Source organism: Marmota marmota, unplaced genomic scaffold (genome assembly GCF_001458135.2).
Source record: "Marmota marmota marmota unplaced genomic scaffold, marMar, whole genome shotgun sequence".
Lineage (NCBI taxonomy): Eukaryota > Metazoa > Chordata > Mammalia > Rodentia > Sciuridae > Marmota > Marmota marmota.
In genome coordinates this window covers 4,848,243-4,867,497 of record NW_026000316.1, presented here as the reverse complement: position 1 = coordinate 4,867,497, position 19,255 = coordinate 4,848,243, and the positions used below count along the sequence as shown (strand labels likewise).

Below are 19,255 nucleotides of genomic sequence, written 5' to 3'. Positions count from 1 at the left end.
AGCTGGCTTAGTATTCTGTGAATTGCCGTAGTCATTTTCTGAGTTTAATCTTATGACTGATTTTGTAATTCTCACAGTGGGGGAAAGTTGACAACATGAACAGCATTTAGTGAATATAATTAGTAAGTTTGAAAACAAATGCCTTTTTATTCTATAAAAGCTCTGTTCAAAGGGGATTTCAACCCTGTGTGAAGCTGTTGTTGAAAACACATGGCTGCAGGGCTGAGGATGTAGCTCAATGGAAGAGCACTTGCTTGGCATACACAAGGTCCCTGGGTTTGATCCCCAGCAACACACACACACACACACACACACACACACACACCACACACACACAAATAAAAAAACACCAACTACAAACCCATGGCTACAGTTTTACAAACTGATTTTCATGTCAAATGAAGCTGTCCTACTTCAGGCATTGTGCAGTCTTAACAAGGAGAACCAATGACCATGGAAGGTGGTTTATAAAGTGGCAGTTAATGTGAACATAAAACTCTGTGGTAATTTTGGAGAATCTAAGAATTATTTATATTCATTTAAATTCCCTTTAGTTAGAACTTAGGTAGCTAGTTGATCATATTTATTGAGGCTTTACTCTCTGTGGAAACCAGTGTTAGATATTTTGCAGGGATAAAGAGAAATAAAACATATATCTCCAGTCCTTGGATTACTTATGAGCTAGTTGTTAGATAAAGAACATTGTAATACTAAACAAGAGACAGGAGAGAATACTGTGTGTATGTGTGTGTGTGTATATAAAGCAGAATGGATTTTATATTAATAACACACATGAAAAATAAATAGTGTTGTTCATAAATACTGGCTAACTAACTACAAGACAATACAGTACTCTGCTCGATGATATCCCACACTGAAAAGCTGCTCTACCTCTTTGTAAAGGAATACTACAATACTGGCCCCATTTATAACATTTACTTCACTTCTATTATACAAATAATATTTTCAGTCTTACTTTCCTTGACTTATTTCATGGGGGCAAGCACAAATCCTTGCCCTTCTTTGATTTTTCTCCCTTCGTTTCCTGCCCCCCATTTAAAATCTTGATTTGCATGCTACTCTCTTTCCTCTTACACTATTTTTTTTGTGGGGGAACTGGTGATTGAACTGAGCTACATCCCCATCCCTATTTTATATTTTATTTAGAGACAGGGTCTCACTGATTTGCTTACATCCCCACTTTTGCTGAGGCTGGCTTGAACTCAGAATCCACCTGTCTCAGCCTCCTGAGCCACTGGGATTATAGGCAAGCGCCACCATGCCTGGCTAATAATGGTATTTTTAAAAATGTTTCTCAAATTACTATTTTCTACATATAAATAAATGTCATTAGTTTTTATTTTTAAATAAAACTCATCAGGAAGTTTTCCAAAACTATAAAAGTGATACTACTCTATGACTGTTCTATGCCATATCCCTTCTGATTCAATAATTATGTAGAACCATCATATTTCTGTCATGAAGAGGCTGTCATGAAATTTTCGAGATAAATAGTAATTAAGAAGGTTTCTGTTTAACATTTAGTATGAGGGATCGCTTTATAATCCAAGCATCCAGGAATGAGGAAATATAAGGTGTGTGAAGGGTTATTGTTTTAGGAAAGGAGCTCAAGTCTTCAAATTCAAACAAGTGAGAAGGTGCACTTATTAAAAAAGAATACTTGGAAATTTGTGCTTAAGGAAATAAAGTATTATAAGCTACATTCAAATATTTGGGGGAAACATGAAGATACTGAATTGCAAGGATTTTTCATCAGTCACAGACTGGCCCATTCAGATCCCTTCTTGATTCCAAATTTCAGGTTTTTTGAAATATATGAGAAAGACCAGATTATTAATTGATATCTTAAAGCATCTCCTTAGGACTTTTATTAGGTTTTTATATTGTTATTTTATCAGAAGTCAAATGTGTTCATGGTTAATAGAGCTTGAACCTAACCAAGCTTCTTTTTTTAAATTTAAATTTATTTATTTATTCAAATTTGTTGTACATGACAGCAGAATTCATTTCAATTCATAGAACACATATAGAGCACAATTTTTCATGCCTCTAGTTGTTCACAAAGTAGAGTCATATACCATTCATGTCTCCATACGTGATCTTAGGGTAATTATGTTCATATCATTCCACCATCTTTCCTACCCTAATGTGCCTTCTGTTTTCCTCTCTAGCCTTTACCCTATCTAAAGTTGCTCCATTTCTCTCATGCTGCCCCCCATCCCCATTATGGATCAGCATCCACATATCAGGTAAAACATTTGGCCTTTACTTTTTTTGGAATGGCTTTTTTCACTTAGCATAATGTTCTCCAACTCCATCCATTTACCTACAAATTCCATGATTTTTTAAAAATATTTTTAAAATTGTCAGTGTGCCTTTATTTTATTTATATGTCATGCTGAGAATCAAACCCAGTGCCTCACACATGCTAGGGAAGCACTCTACAACTGAGCTACAATCCCAGCCCAGATTCCATGATTTTATTCTCTTTTAATGCTGAGTAATATTCTATTGTATATGTGTACCACAGTTTTTTTTAATCCATTCATCTACTGAAGAGCATCTAGGTTGATTCCACAGTTTAGCTATTGTGAATTGTGCTGCTATAAACATTGATGTGGCTGTGTCTCTGTAGTATGCTGTTTTTAAGTCCTTTGGGTATAGACGCAGGAATGTGATAGCTGGGCCAAATGGTTGTTCCATTCCCCGTTTGTCAAGGAATCTCCATACTGCTTTCCATATTGGCTGCACCAATTTTCAGTCCCACTGGCAATGTATGAGTGTGCCTTTTCCCCCACATCCTCACCAACACATATTATTGTTTGTATTCTTAATAACTGCCATTCTGACTTGAGTGAGATGAAATCTTAGAGTGGTTTTGATTTGCATTTTTCTAATTGCTAGTGATGTTGAACATTTTTTCTTATGTTTGTTGATTGATTGTATATCACCTTCTGAGAAGTGTCTGTTCAGTTCCTTGGCCCATTTACTGTTTGGGTTATTTTTGTTTTAAGTTTTTTGAGTTTTTATGTATCCTAAAGGTGCTCTATCTGATGTGCAAGTGGTAAGACTTTGCTCCAATTCTGTAGGCTCTCTATTCACCTCACTGATGATGATGATGATGATGATGATGATGATGATGATGATTTTGCTGAGAAGAAGATTTTCAGTTTGAATCCATCCAATTTATCAATTCTTGATTTTATTTCTTGTGCCATATGAGTCTTATTAAGGAAGTGAGGGCCTAATCCAACATGATGAATAATTGGGCCTACTTTTTCTTCGATTAGGTGCAGGGTCTCTGGTTTAATTCCTAGGTCCTTAATCCACTTTGAGTTAAGTTTTTTGCATGGTGAGGGATAGGGGCTTAATTTCATTTTGCTGCATATGGGTTTCCACTTTTATTGCACAATTAGCTAGGTGTAGGAAAGTAGAGCCATATGGAAAGTATAGGTTTCATTTGAAAAGATATTGTTTTCCAAATTGTTCAAATCATTTTTATTTATACGATTAAATTAAGTAAAGTCAAAGTAAAGATGAGGAATAAAGGGAATTGCTGATAAAATAGTAACTGGGTGCATGCATTGTAGAAGACAATTTGGTACAGTCTAGAAATGTTGAAGGAACAATACCCAGATCTGCTAAATCAGGACTCTTGACAGATATTCAAGAATGATCACACCATCAAAGGTCATATCAACAAAGTAAAAAGACTACATACAGAAATGGAGAATAAATTTGTGAATTAGGTATCCAATAACAAGTTAATATCCAGAATATGTGAAGAACTCCTATGACTTGGTAACACAAAAACAAGGAACACAGTTAAAAAAAAATAGGCAAAGGACTTTTTAAATCGATATTTCTCCAAGAAGATATAAGCATGTGAAAAGTTGTTCACCATCACTAATTATTAGCAAAAGCACAAAAGCACAATGAAATACTACTTTGTACCTATTAAAATAATTGCTGTCAAAACTAAACCACAAAACAAGTGTTGGGAAGGATTTGTGGAAATTGAGATCCTTATATATTACTAGTAAGAGTGTAAGATGGGAAACTGTATGGTGGTTATCACAAAATTAAGTTAAAAATTATTGTATAATTCAGCAATTTTACTTCTGGGTATATACATAAAAGTCATGAAAGTAGGGATTCCAGTGATTGCACACTAATATTCAGAATAGTATTATTCTTTTAATTTTTTTTAGTTGTAGATGTACCGAATATCTTTATCTATTTTTATTTAGTGCCAAGGATCGAACCCAGTGCATCACATGTGCATGGCAAGTGCGCTACCACTGAGCCACAACCCAAGCCCAGCATTATTTATTTTTTTTAATATGAAACGCTTCACGAATTTGCATGTCATTCTTGTGCAGGGGCCATGCTATTCTTCTCTGTATCGTTCCCATTTTTAGTATATATGCTGCCGAAGCAAGCACAGCATTATTTTTAATAAGAAAAAGTTGGAAAGATCCAAACGTCCATGGATAGATGAATGGACATACAAAGCTTAGTGTATAGGTATAATTGGATAGTATTCTGCCTTAAAGAATAATGAAATTATAGGGGCTGGAGAGATGTAATTCAGTTGTAGAGCACCTGCGTATCATGTGGGAGGCCCTGAATTTCATCCACAGCACCACCAAAATAATAAATAAAAGAATGAATTTCTGGTACATGCATATGTGATCCTTGAAGACATTTACAGAGTGAAATAAACCACACACAGAATGACAGATATTGTATGATTCTGCTTATTTGAGAGTTACCTAGAATAGTCAAATTCATAGTTACAAGAAAGTAGAGTAGTGGTTACCAAGCATTAAGGAGAGAGTAGGATGAAATGTTTGTGTTTAATAGGAACAATTTCAGTTAGGGATGATAAGAACCTCTGAAGATGGAAAGTGGTGATGGGTGTACAACAGTGTCAATGTACTTAATGCCATTGAACTATACACTTAAAATGGTTAAATGATATATTTCATGTGTATTTTACTTCAATGAGAAAGGATGTTTACAACAGGATTATCTGTAATAATATCTGAAATAATGATTTCCCTGTGCCCCTTGCTAAAAAAAAAAGTAAATGAAAAGTCCTTAAGGAAAATTTTCAACAGGAAAATATAACTAAAATTAGTTATATGGCAAAATAGTATGTAGCAGTGGAAATTAATGAATGAATATAGCCACTAGCATCAACATAGTTAAAAAACATCCCTAACTTTAAAATGCTGAATTCTAGTTATGCTTTCCAAATAATACATGTCTTAAACCAGTTTGTTCTAATCTTTGGAACTATGTATGGAGAAAACAGCAATAGGAAAATTATTATTTGACCCACTCCAAAGGCTAATATAAACAATTTTGTTATTTCCTTTATTTTATTATATTGTGTGTGTGGGGTCTCACTCTGTTGCCCAGGGTGGCCTTGTACTCGAGATCCTCCTGCCTCAGCCTCCCAAGTATTTGGGATTACAGGCATGCACCACCATGACTGACTAACAGTTTTAAGTAAAATACTCATTGTAATAAAAGTTAAATGTTTTAGCTAAGTGTTTATATCTGAGAAGAAACCATTTAATACCCAAGAGATATTCTTGTTCATAAACTATTTCTATACCAATTTAAAATAATTTGATTTTTATTAAATCTGTTCTCAGAAGAGTTTCTATTTAGTAAACCTAATATAGACAGGTTGATTAATTGAAAACACTTGAAAGTAGCAGAACAACTTTTCTTTGTTAAGTATAGACATATTTCATTAATTTATTCTGGGCTTTACAAAAATGAGTACAAATAGTTGTTGATTTGCCACTGGTCACAGCTACATTAGGCTAATGCACTTGCAGCATTTTCTCCTTGAATAAGTGGAACTAGAAAGGAAAATACTGAGAGGTGGAGCAGGAAGTGTAGGAAAGCAGTAATTGTCTTCTCTGAGAAGCTAACATCATGAGTGCCCTGCTGGGCCTAAAGGTGGCAATTGAGATGAATCCTTATTCCGTTTAATGTTGTCATGGTTTCAAGTTTAAGCTCTCCTTTCACAGATTGCTACAATAAATTAAGCTAACAAGTGTAAAACTCTTAAATTGCTTGACTTTTTATACAGTTGATATCATCTGTTCCCTTTTTGTTGGCAATACCATTATAAGACCAAAATCAAGAGTGTAAAAAAGGGACAATCGGGCCTACATAAAGAATTAAGACATCTTTCCACCATAAATTACATTTGGCTGAATTAATGTCAGTCCTGGTCATGTAGGACCCCCCAAAAAGGCATTTTTGGTTACAGATTTAGAAATAAAACCAGGAAAATGTGTATTAAACCTGTCTGGTCGTAGCTACAAAGCTAATGTCTTTATGGTAATTGCAATTCTTAGAAATACTTTATCTTTCTCAATGTTATTGCAATGTGTGGTGGTGTTGAAGAAAGCAATAATTTGTAAACAACCCTTGGCAGAGAGCACAGAACTTAATTTTGTTTAAATAAAGGAGACTAACATTAGAATTCATGTGCTGTATGAAGACTGGCAAGCAGTACTAGTTGTTTTGATATATGCACTGGAGCATTCATGATTGCTTAAATATTAACTGTTCCAAGAATATACAAACAGAGGGAAAAGAAGCCATGATTAGGAAAATTTTTACTAAAGCTTATAAAGTTGAATTATCTGATTGTATTGGTTGATGGTTTTGTTTCCATGGCTCAACCAGATTTTTTACTGTATTTCAGTATCTCTTTTTCAAGGACTGTTCAATATAAATGTGTACTATGATGTGTTGCTATATGTTAGGGCTATTTCCTTGATACAGAGGGATGAGGAAATTTTGGGTTTTTCTGAGTATGGGACCTGTTAGGTTTGCTGAGATCCATGAGACCATTTCTGTAAATATCATGTAATAGGAGGAGCTCTGAAAGGGCTTCCTTCTGATACAGTCTTGTAGATGTGGGAAGTTATCTCACACTAATGTTTTAATACACTTTGATAATAGATCTGTTTAAGTGTGCCCAGAAACGTTTCCTTAAGTGATAACATTTCATTTCTTTCATTCTTTATGTGTGAATCAGTTTTTGTCTCAGATATGCATTCAACAGCAATTTGTGCAAGAGCATGGTGCTGCCCCCATGCATTTCTGCCTCTTTCCAGAAGAGCACCCATTTCATGAGGCTGGATGAATATTTATTCCTATAATCCTTCTTATCCTTCTCTGCACCACTTTACATTTGAGGTGTAAGATTGCTTTTGGGCAGTGGTATTAGGCCTACTGCTTTGACACAATATAATATGTAATGCACTAACTGAGCAACATCCTCACACTTGACTTTCAACCCTGAATGGGAATGCTGAGACTGGTAATGCAGTACCAGCATATGCCAGTTGAAGGACAGGGATAGTGTTTCCTCCTTTCCTTTCCTTATTCTTTATATACACACACTGTGGTCTGATTTCATATAAGTGAACTGTTTAGTGTAAGGGTAAATATATTAGGCTTCTAAAAGTCAATGCAATGGCAGTGAAACTCAGACATGGGAAATTCATTAACAGTTCATGAACTTTGATGTTAAGCACTGAACTCTGTTATCTGCAACATAAAATTTTGTATTCTGATTCAAAATTCCTGGGTAAATATCTGAACAATAATTTAAATGTGCCAATAAGAAGCAAATTTGCAGCCGGTGTTAGCTTGGAAAGCATGGATGATATGCCATTTTATCTAGTCCATCACTCTGCTGATCATAGTAGACAAAATTCACTATAGAGTTATTTAAGTGTGTTTTAATACACTTTCAGGTGAAGGATGAGAGTGAGTTTGGAAGACTTATGAACATGTATCTGAAATCTTCACAACATGGCGCATGCCATTTGGCTCATCTCTTCTTGCACTAGTAGATGCTAAATTATGGTATAAATCAGTCTCATTTCTTTTATTAATGAATCAAGAATATTCAGAGCAATTCTATCCCTCATAATCCACAAATTGCTACATAATTCTCTAGTTGTAAATTGACTTCAAGCTTTGAAAACATGTTGACAATTAAACTTGTTATGTTTAAAAGTAATTGTAAGAGTGCCTAGGAAATATGAAGATAATTCCCAAGCACCTTCTCATCTGGAAATTTCCTTCAAGTTTGCCTTAGTGGCTCTCAGATTTATCCCCCTAACACATTAAAATACAAAATGTGAGACCAAAACCTCAAAGTTTCTGATTCACTTAATTTGAGCCCAGATTCCAAAATTTATATTTCTAATAAGTTCCCAGGTAAGGCTGAGACTCTTGGTTCAAAGATCACAGTTTGAGAACCAATAAAGTAGTCAGTGTCCATGAATTCTCAATTGTTCATTCTTATTTCTTCCAGTGCTTATTCCCCTCAGGCCTAATTATGCTGAACTTATTTAAGATGATAATTATAATAACTTTTTGTCACTAGCCTCACCATTTTCCAGCTGCTGGCTCTGCTGCCCCCTCTATTATCCAGTTATTATCCACAGTCAATATTTTGAATAAATTATCCTTACATGTTACTTCCTCTCTCTGGCCACCCATTCCTTTTAATTTTGTATCCTTTGCACTGTACTGCAACATTGCTTGAAGGACACTAAAGATTTCTCTAGTCATCAAATTAGCTCTAATCATCTTTGACTTATCTGTAGTATTTATTCATTCAACATTAGTGAAAAAATTGATAACAGTCCTAATTTTTCAGGAGGTCACAATCTGTTGGATTAGACTGATTTTCTAAATAGAATTATATATTTTGGATAAATGCTATAAGTAGAATATATAAACCACTTTGAGACAACAAAAGCAGAATTACTCATTCTATTCAGGGAAGTTTAGAAAGGCTCCTTACTAGTAACTCTGTTACCTTTGAATGATCCTTCCCCTCTTCATAACCCATGAATCTTAATGCAGTCCTGTAGGTATGAATCAAATACCCAGCAACCACACCAGGTAATTACACTAACCCTTATTCGTGGTGTGAATTAGGTTAAACTGATTATGTGCTATGACTTACCTTTAAAATGACCATATTAATAACTAACTTGCTGAATTGCATCAAGAATGTAAAAGAAAAGTGACGTAAATCACTTATCAAAGTGCTTGACACATAGGCACCTGGTAGATGGGTAATGAATGCTGGTCCCCCTCCCCCATTTAAGGTGGGTAAGATGATACCTCCTGATGAAGAGAGGAGGGTCTTCTGAGTTGATAAGGAACACAAGTAAATGGGTAGAAATCTTCACCCATTTTTGCAATCTACAAATACATATTGAGTGCCATTATTCTAGATGCTGAATAGATAAAGTGAACAGGACAGACCAAAACAAAACAACAACAACAACAACAACAAAACCTTTTAGTTGTGTCTGGCCTAGCTAAAATAGAGCTGAGAGTGGGAAAGGCATAAAACCAAACATGAAATCATAGTTGTAATAGGGGGACCACACCACACAGAGACTTAAGTGATGGTGATTTACTCTATGTGAAGATGGGAAGCTAAGGTAGGCTCTTATAACTTCCAATTTGGATAATGCTTGTGGTTATGATAATGTATTACCTTATTCAGATTTTGGGGGGTATAACAGGAATTGAACCCAGGATCACTTAACCAGTGAGCCATATCCCCAGTCTTTTGTATTTATTTTTATTTTGAAGCAGGTTCTCCCTAAGTTAATTAGGGATTCACTAATTTGCTGAGGGTAGCAATGAACTTGAGATCCTCTTGTCTGAGCCTCCCAAGCTCATAGGATTATAGTTGCGTGCCACTACCTGTAGAATCCTTATTGCTTTCTATTAATGGGTCTGTGAGCATTGGTACTTATTTAATGCCTATTTTATAATTCAATTTTTTATGAGCCCAGCATCATAGAACTAGGAAATGGTGAGTCAAACTTTAAACTTGGTTTCAGCTGAATGCAAATTCTGTGCTCAATAATTATTGTGAACACAAAATTTAGTATTATGTAAATTTTTGAGACCCATTGACTTTTTTTTTAAAGAAGGGAGTGATATGGCCATATATATGTTTAAGATCCATAGCATGGTTAAATCATGTTGGATACAATGAAGCAGAAAGAGAGTTCATGACCATCTTCTCAAGACAGTATGTCTACATAGCTGATACCTCTGTTTAAAATATTACTGACAGGGGCTGGCGTCATGGCTTAGTGGTAGAGTGCTCGCTTGGCATGTGTGAGGTACTGGGTTTAATTCTCAGCACTATATATAAATAAGTGAATACAATAAAGGTCTATCACCAACTAAAAATATATTTAAAAATATTACTGACATCTCCTTTCTAAAAGCCAGCTCACTCTAGAATCATCATTTTCCTTTTCTGGGCATAATACATCATTCTTTTAATCATAATGACTTTAAAGCTTTTGGAATCTTTTTTCCCTTTTTCTCGTGCCATCATTCATTGAATAAATCCTGCTGCCCCCAATGACTCTCAAGTTTGCCTTTGCCTTTTTGTACGCCTATTCTAGTTATCATTCTTTTGTAATATTTTTTATTTATTTATTTTTATGTGGTTCTGAGGATCGAACCCAGTGCCTCACACATGCTAAACAAGTGCTCTACCACTGAGCCACAACCCTAACCCCCTAGTTATCATATTTAATTTTACTAGTCTTTGAAATTTGCCACTATATTACTTTTATACCATGTCTTTTCTATATAATTTTATAATTTCCACTAAATTCTGAACTGGAAGCTTTAAAGGTACCATACCTTATTATTTACCTCTTATCTCTAGTATTAAGTACAGTCTCCAACTCACAGTGGGAAAAATTATAACTTATTCTAGAATTCACTTCCACCTAACTCTTTGCACATACGGTGTCCTGGAGAAGCTTCCCTCTGTAGTCAACGTGTGTGTGGGCATAAAAACAAGAGTAAAATTTAGAAGTATTACTTTATACTACACACGAGGGATTTTATGTGGAGAAAAACTTCTTTCATACACATTTATTGACTGCCTAGTAGGTTCTAGAATTCTCCTAGGTACTGTGTGTGTGTGTGTATGTGTGTGTGTGTGTGGGTGTATAAACAGAGTGTCTCCCCTTGATAGAGCTCATATTGAGTACAAGAAACTACCATGTTGAAATGTTTACAGAGGAGAAGATGATCTAAAAAGTCCTAAGTCACTCCTAAGATAGCGAAGTCTACAGAAATGAGGTGATACTTGAGTAGTATTCAACTGTAAAGTTATTTACTTGACAGAAAAAAAAAAGAGAGAGAGATGGGAGGACATTTAGACAAAGCAACTGTGCAAGAGCACAGTAGTATGAAACTGTGGTATGTGTTTAGGGAGTTGTAATCAGACTGAAAGCAGCAGGAAGCAGGTTAGAAAAACAGAGGAAGACCTTCTCACAGTGGGTCTTATATGGAAAACCAAGAAGTTTGCCTTATTTCCCAGTAGATGACAGCAGCCTTTGCAATGGAAATTTTGAATGAGTCCTAATCACTGTGAAAAAAATTAAACATTTGAAGAATAGTGTCTATGTGGAGAAGTTGAAATACCTGCATTTATTTGGTTCAGTTTAGAGATCAGGACCAAAGAGAAGCATACTTGACTCTGAGAGGTTGTTATAAAGAGGATAGTTACCAGTTATTTTCAGTTCACACTGAGGACAAAGCAAGAAGAAATAGACTTAAATCTTAGCTGAAGGGAAAATTACCTACAGGAGGGGTCCTTCACAGAAAGATGGAGGGTGACTGGCGTAGATCATTAAAATGTTGTGTTGGACTGTCTGGCTGCATGCTGGTTTCTGTGTACTCAAACAGCCGATTTTAGAATTATGGGAAGACTGATGATTTTCAAACTTGAATAGGGTATTTAGAATAAAGAAATTTCTTAAGGGTCTATTATTTATTCAGATATTTTACTATGTGCCCAACAAAAGTTGTAGTAATATATTTACGTGCGGAAAAGTTATTATTTCTTACACAGCATTCATATTCCTTTAAAAAAGAGAAATAATCAGAATTAGTTTTAGAAATAGGTATTGTTGTATTAAAGGTATTTTGTATTCATGTACCATTGCAGAAAGTTATTAAAGATCAGGTAGATATAATTAATTTAAATTCAGTTATTAATCTTTATGGGTAACATTTATTGGTCAGATGATTACAATGAAAACCACTACTTGGTTTATTAGCTGGTGGCACTTTGTCAGTTAAAACAGTGACTCACTCTTCTCACTGTTTTAATTTGTGGGTGAGTCATTTATTAAAATAATATAAATGTTTTTTGCTTTTTCAAAAATGCTTAATTTCTGAAACTGCTGTATGTGTGCTTCTTGTTGTAAAATGTATACAAGATGGAGAGTTGTAATCAGACTGAAAGCAGCAGGAGTGGCTATTATGTTCATCTTTCTGCTCCCTTAGTCAAGTGTCTGTCTTGTGGGCTGCCTAACAGTGAAAGGAAGAAAGAGATTTTGCTTCTGGCTAGAGAAAACCTTGAAATGCTTACTGTATAGTCTTCAATAAGACTTAGGCAACCTTGGCAAGCACTGTTTGGATATTTGATGTTAATGTAAAATTTTAACATGACTTCAAGTTAATCAGGTATCAAATGGTAATCAATTTTATTTCCTAATAAACCATCCCAAACACTTTGGAAGTGATTTTGTACCTACTCAGATTGAATTACTTTTGCTGTGCCCCAAGAGATATTTATATCCAGCTAGTACACTTGCAAGAGCAAATTATTGGGTAAATGTCATTAACTAGTAGAACTGATGAAAGTGAATCTTTTTAGTTGCCTTCTGTGCTGACATTGAACAACACAATAGGGCCTTGGAGAGAGACAATAGCTAGTATATGAATGATATAGACTGGGTAAGAGAGATAGAAGACATGATAATAAAAAGTAAATGTACTTCACTAAGGAAAAATTCTGTTCTGTTATATTTTAGTATTATGTATTTATTTTAAAATACTTGGTTTAAGGGTCATACACATAAAGATTTAATTTTAATAGCTTATTTGTCATGATTTCCTGCCAGTTTGAAACATTAAAATGGACTGTGTGAATTTTTTTTAAAAAATTAAATATTGGGCTGGGGATGTGGCTCAAGCAATAGCACGCTCACCTGGAATGTGCGGGGCGCTGGGTTCGATCCTCAGCACCACATAAAAATTTAAAAAAAAATAAAGATATTGTGTCTACCGAAAACTAAAAAAAATAAATATTAAAAAATTCTCTCTCTCACTCTCTCTCAAAAAAAAAGTAAAAATTGCAATTCAAATTAAGCAGTTTCTCTTCCAGATAAATGAAGATACTTCTCAGCTTGACCAGACAGGTGGTTGGCCACATTTGCCCGTGCTTTGAAAGGAATATTGTGATTCCAAAAAGCACATGTATTCTCTGTGAATGAGCCTTTCTGAGTTCATCAGATACTAAGATATTTACTTAACTGAAAATGTTATGCTTCATTTATCTTTTTAAAATGTGACCATTAACTCTACTTAATTTCATAAGAAATTAAGTTGTTAATGACACTGATATTGAATATTTTAAAAAATTTTCTGAAAATTAAACTCTTTATAAATATATGCCAGAAGCTAAATTTTTAATGTAAAATGATAACACCCATGAGAAAGAAATAGAAGAATATCACCCATAAAATTGACACATGAGCAGAATGCCATTTTTCTGTTTCCCTGTTTCCAATATTAGTTATGTGCAGTTTTTTAAAAAACACAGTGTCTTTTTAAAAAAAAAATATTTTTAGTTGTAAATGGACACAATACCTTCATTTTGTTTATTTAGTTTCTGTTTTTTTTTTTTTTTAAGGTGGTGCTGGGGATGGCACCCAGTGCCTCATGCATGCTAGGCAAGCACTCTAACACTGAGCCACAACCCCATCCCAACCAGAATGTGGTGTATATTTAGTGTCATTAAAAAACATGGTGGGTTTATAGTATTGTTTAGTATTTTGTTCTTTGTTAGTTATTTTTGTTTGATTCTCAACCAAATAAAACATAGATCACTTTCCTGCCTTTAGGAAGATGTACCTGAGTTTCTCTAAGCTCCTGTTGTTTTTAGGATTTTAGGATTTATGAGGCTAGCTATTTTTTTAAGAAAAAAAGAAACTGTTAATTTTCTTATTATTTGAAATGTCCAATATATTCTGAAAATGATGTACTTTATACACAGATAGCACCCTAATCTCAGATAAAGACCCTTTGTCAGGAATGAGAGCCCCCCCATTGAGTACTCAATAGCAGCTGGCTTTACTTAAATACAAATTGCCCTTGAGGTTTGTATTGTTTTTTTCTTCTTAAACCTTGTCCTTGAGGTGTGTTGTTCTATCTTTAAGCATTTAAAAGTACTTAGAGGATCTGTGTGCTAATGCCAAATTTCAAACATTTTACCTACATGGGATAAGGCAATCCTAGAAATTCTAAAAGAAATATTTAAGACCATTAGAACTATCAATATTATGAATCCCCTGGTCATTTGTATTTTTGCAGCCTTGAGATTAAAAGCTGTAGTACAAAATAGATTCAGTATGGGCCTGATTTATTAAGCGCTATTTTTTTTTCTTAGTCACTAAAACAATGAGGATTAATTTACTCTATAATTAACTAAATATCCTCTGCAGCCTTTTCATAAACCTGTTTGTGAAGAATATTCATTTATCTTAAACAGAGTAATCTTTAACCCATCATCTAAGGATTATAGAATTAAAACATCCAATAGAATGAAAAAAATTTGATACTTTATGCTGTATTTATGCTTTGTATCTAAGTAAATCCTTGATTTCATTTGTAGCTTAGTCTACTATAAGTTATATTCAAGAAGGCACTAGAATCTCAAATATATATATATATATATATATATATATGCATACATATATATCTATACTTTAAAGATTTTTTTTTATTTTTATAACTTTGACATGTTTAACCTGGTGTCTCTGAAAAATCAATGTAATATGTAAGCAGATACAGAAAATATTTCATGTTATCACGATTGTGTGGTCAGATTCCTTTTATAATTCTGAACAGAGCAGCCTCGAGAATTATTGTCTGATGGCCCATGCAAGTAAAGGAGGGTAAAATGTACTTACTCTTACATTAATTTACATCAATGATGGATAGAAATAAATACAATTTCACAAATGAATCCAGCTTTCAAGAATATATTTTTGTAATAAGCAAAGAACAGAATGCTGCTAACATAAACACACATTAACTTAGACTATTACTATAAATATTTAAATGAATGCTTTTCTCTCATGAAAAGAATAGTTCATTTGCCATAATGATGCAGACATTTAAAAAATATATATTAAGGTTTAATTTGGCACATTTGTTGGTCATATTTCTTGCTTTTATAATGTGATGCTTGTTTTAAACTCCACATCTTTGCCACTAGACCCCATTAACAATCTGCCCCTGAGTTTTTAAAAAAAATTAAGGGAGTTATAATGAATTGAATTCACTCATTCATTTGTTCCACTTTAAAAAGTCCATTTAAATTACTAAAAAATTACTCAAATGTTACTTGTTGTTTCCTTCCAGATTAGAGATACTAAATCAGCAGATCAAAAAACAACCCTTTTGCATTTTATTGCTGAAATTTGTGAGGAAAAATACCGAGACATCCTGAAATTTCCTGAAGAATTGGAGCATGTAGAAAGTGCAAGCAAAGGTAATTGATTTAGAACTGCTTTGAAACTATTCCTGGTCTACATATTAAATGATAATATTAAAGAATTTATAAACATTAATCATAAAAATGTTTTTGTTCACTGATATAAGAAATGCAAGAGATAGTTTTCGTTAGTATGTATTGATAGTGTTGTACATTTTAATGGCCTGTTTTTGTCTTTTTTTTTGTAACGGTACTAAGTTATTAAAGTATTCATATGTATGGTCAGACAATATGTTCATTCTTTAATTTGATAAGCAATTAAGGGCATTTTATGTTATATGTAGTATGGTATCTTTTAGTGATTTGAAAATGATCATAGAACCATTGTTCTTTGAATGTGTTTAAAATCTTAAAGTTGAGGAAAAATAATTATGTATATACACACATCCACATGAATAACCGGTAGAACAAGGATGAATGTGAGAAGGGTACATGAAAAATAATATCTTGTAGTTGAAATGCGGAAGAGAGTACTTTTGAATGTTTTGATTAGAGAAGTTTTTATGGAAGAGGCCAGGAGTTAAAATATGAGGGATAGAGTTTTAAAGGCATGGAAAGGGGCTTGTATTTTTAAAGAGAAAATAAGCTGAGCAAGGCACAGTAGTAGAATGTTTTAGATCAAGTGAGAAAAATAGTTGACAATAAGGCTGGAGCAGTAAAGTAAGCATCTCAGAAACTTCATTGACAGCCTAATGAGTCTCTGCCTGATGTTGCAGGCAGCAAGGCATCAGTTAGCAGGAAAGAAAGGGCAGTTCTTGGCACCAGTGAAGAACACAATGGGGAAAGTAATAATGCTTCTAAGATTTTAATTTGAAGTAATTAGCCTTGTCTGTTTGTATTATTTACTCCTGTAAGAGATTAAAAAGTAATAGGAGGTTAGATCAAGGAAACATTTTCTGAGGATGAAATTATATATTTTGCCTTTTAAATAAATCTTATATTTGAAATATATAATCTTATATTCAAATCTTATATTTGAAATTGTATTGCATTGTATTATAGAATGGAATTATCCATTTTATAACTCTGAGGACTTTCAGAGCTCAAAAGTGTATGTTTGCCAAATTTATTTCAGACCATATAAACCTGTTTGTGTCCTTTGAAGGAAAAAAAAAGTGATTCCATGAAACCTAGAATTTTGTTTGTTTAGTATGGGTTGTGGTAATCTTTGCTGTTTTGGTTTTATCGATCAAATAGACCATGAACATATCCCCAGTGTACTTTGGTTTTTGTTTCACAGAGCAGGATGACAGTAGAATACAAGGTACAAGTCCATGGTGCTATGTGTATTCTTTATTTTAAGAAAACTCTCTATATGATTGAAAATTATACTTTCTACTATCATAATACTAGCTTTCTGGCAATTGCTTTCTAAAGAACTTCTGTATCTTGAAACTTGTATTTAAAAATATGCCTTTGTAGTTGGGTATGATTGATAAACCTATAATCCCAGCTGCTTGGGGGGCTGAGGCAGGAGGATCCCAAGTTCAAAGCCACCCTCACCAATTTTGCGAGGCCCTCGGCAACTTAGTAAGACACACACACACACACACACACACACTCTCTCTCTCTCTCTCTCTCTCTCTCTCTCTCTCTCTCTCTCTCTCATATGCATATTTTTAAAAGGGCTGGAGATGTCTCGAATTATAAAAAAAATAAAAAGCTGGTGATGTGGCTCAGTGGTTGAGCGCCCCTAGGTTTAACCTTGGTATTAAAAAAAAAAAAAAAAGCCTGTGACTAAAGGCTTTTGAGTATGTAACTAATGTGGAATAATCACAATGCTTTAATATTGTATTGTAATTTAAATACTATAAAATGCCTCAAATAGGACCAGTTTTGAATTTAGATCATTTTGGTGCCACTATTGCTTTTTGATTGTCCTTTATCACATTATGTTTCCTAAATTCTGTTTAATACATTGAAACAGTTTTGAAAAGATTTTGGGCCAGTTGTGGTGGTTCACACCTCTAATCCCAATGGCTCATGAGGCATAGTCAGGAGGATCATGACTTTAATGCCAGCCTCAGCAATTTAGCAAGCACATAATCAGCTTAGTGAGATCCTGTATCAAGATAAAAAGCTATGGGGGATGTGGTTTAGTGGTTATGTGCCTCTGGGTTCAATCTCGAGCACAAAAAATAAAAGTAAAAAAAAAACAATTTTAGAAGGAAGTATATCAATAATATATTCAGATAAAAGTTTCATCATCAGTTTTGTGATGATAATTTTTAATTCTTATATGAATATATCTTTTATAAATATATGTTTTTAGTCAAAAAATCTGCAATGACTGAAGTGAAATAGATAATAAAGCTTGTGTCAGCATCTAAACCCCTAATAATTATGTGTGTGTGTGTGTGTCTGTGTGTGTGTCTGTTTCATGTTGCCATGACGGAACTCTGCAAACTGGTAATTTATAAAGAGTAGGATTGTTTCTTGTAGTTCTGTAGGCTGGGAAGTTCAAGATCAAGGGGCTGCATGTAATATAGTGAGCGCCATCTTACTGTATCATAATGTGGTAGAACTCATTACATCCTGAGAGAGAACAAGAGCTTGAACTTATGGCCTCATGCCCCTTTACAATCAACATAAATGCATTCATGATGGTGGACCTCAACTTCTCCCATTAGGCCCCACCTACATGTTTTTTGGAGAACACATTCAAAATACAGCAGTGTGTGCTTGTATCTATTTATATGCTATAGGTATTGTAATAATTATATAACCATACAGTCATGAACCACATGTTTTGGTCAACCATGGACTAGACTACATACATGGTAGTCCCATAAGATAATATCTACTGGTGATACTATAGCCATGTAAGTTTGTGTAAGTACCCTTGGTATTTTACCAGTGATTAAGTTGCCTAATGACTCATTTAGGACTACATTTATAAATATAGCATTTATGTGTGGGTGTTTTGAAGAGCTATAGAGATATGAAAAAATATCATGTACTTTGACCTGTTATTGCTAATGATAAAGGTAGACTCTAGAGCACAGTCTTTTTAGTTATATATTACAAATTTCTAATCCTAGCCCTGCTACTTACTACTTCTATAAACTTGAGCTTCCAAATTTTCGTTTCCTCATTTGTAAAAAGGGAATGAAAGTAACAATAAGATTATATGAGTTTACACATACAAATAGTACACAACTGTCTCTATACTTCTATGTTTAGTATTATAGAAGCAGTTGTTATACTACTAAGAATATGATGGTTATTTTTATTGTCTTATTAGAAGGGAATAATCTTAAGGCAGTCATAAATTTCTTCCAATCTTAGACAAGAATATATTCAGTTTTATTTGTTTTTTCCCTCTTCCTGCGTTTTTGTTAAATCCTTTTTTATTTTTCTTTTATAACATCACCAAGTTCTTTCTCCCTATTTCAAGAGCGAAATATGTCCATTGTGCTTTGTTTATTTCTGCTTTTGTGCATTCTTCCTGACAGTGTATTCAAAAGACTGTTGCCAAAAATCCGCTTTCTATCCCACTGTTTGGGATGTAGCAATCCCCATTCTCAAGTTTTTTTTTTTTTTTTTTTTTTTTTTTTT

General features: G+C 33.9%; 1 protein-coding gene and 1 non-coding gene across 11 annotated transcripts in view; one reads left to right on the top strand and one right to left on the bottom strand.

Moving 5' to 3' along the window:
- The window catches only part of Diaph2 (diaphanous related formin 2), an 831,690-nt gene that overhangs the window by 434,616 nt on the left and 377,819 nt on the right, over positions 1-19,255 (top strand). For all 10 annotated transcript variants that reach the window (XM_048797310.1, XM_048797302.1, XM_048797304.1 and 7 more), the window contains one exon: positions 15,565-15,694. In XM_048797310.1, the coding sequence (XP_048653267.1) occupies positions 15,565-15,694 (130 nt within the window). The remainder of the gene's footprint in view (positions 1-15,564; positions 15,695-19,255) is intronic.
- On the bottom strand, positions 4,359-4,466 carry LOC125614494. Its single transcript, XR_007345073.1, has one exon. It is a non-coding gene; the product is annotated as a U6 spliceosomal RNA (small nuclear RNA).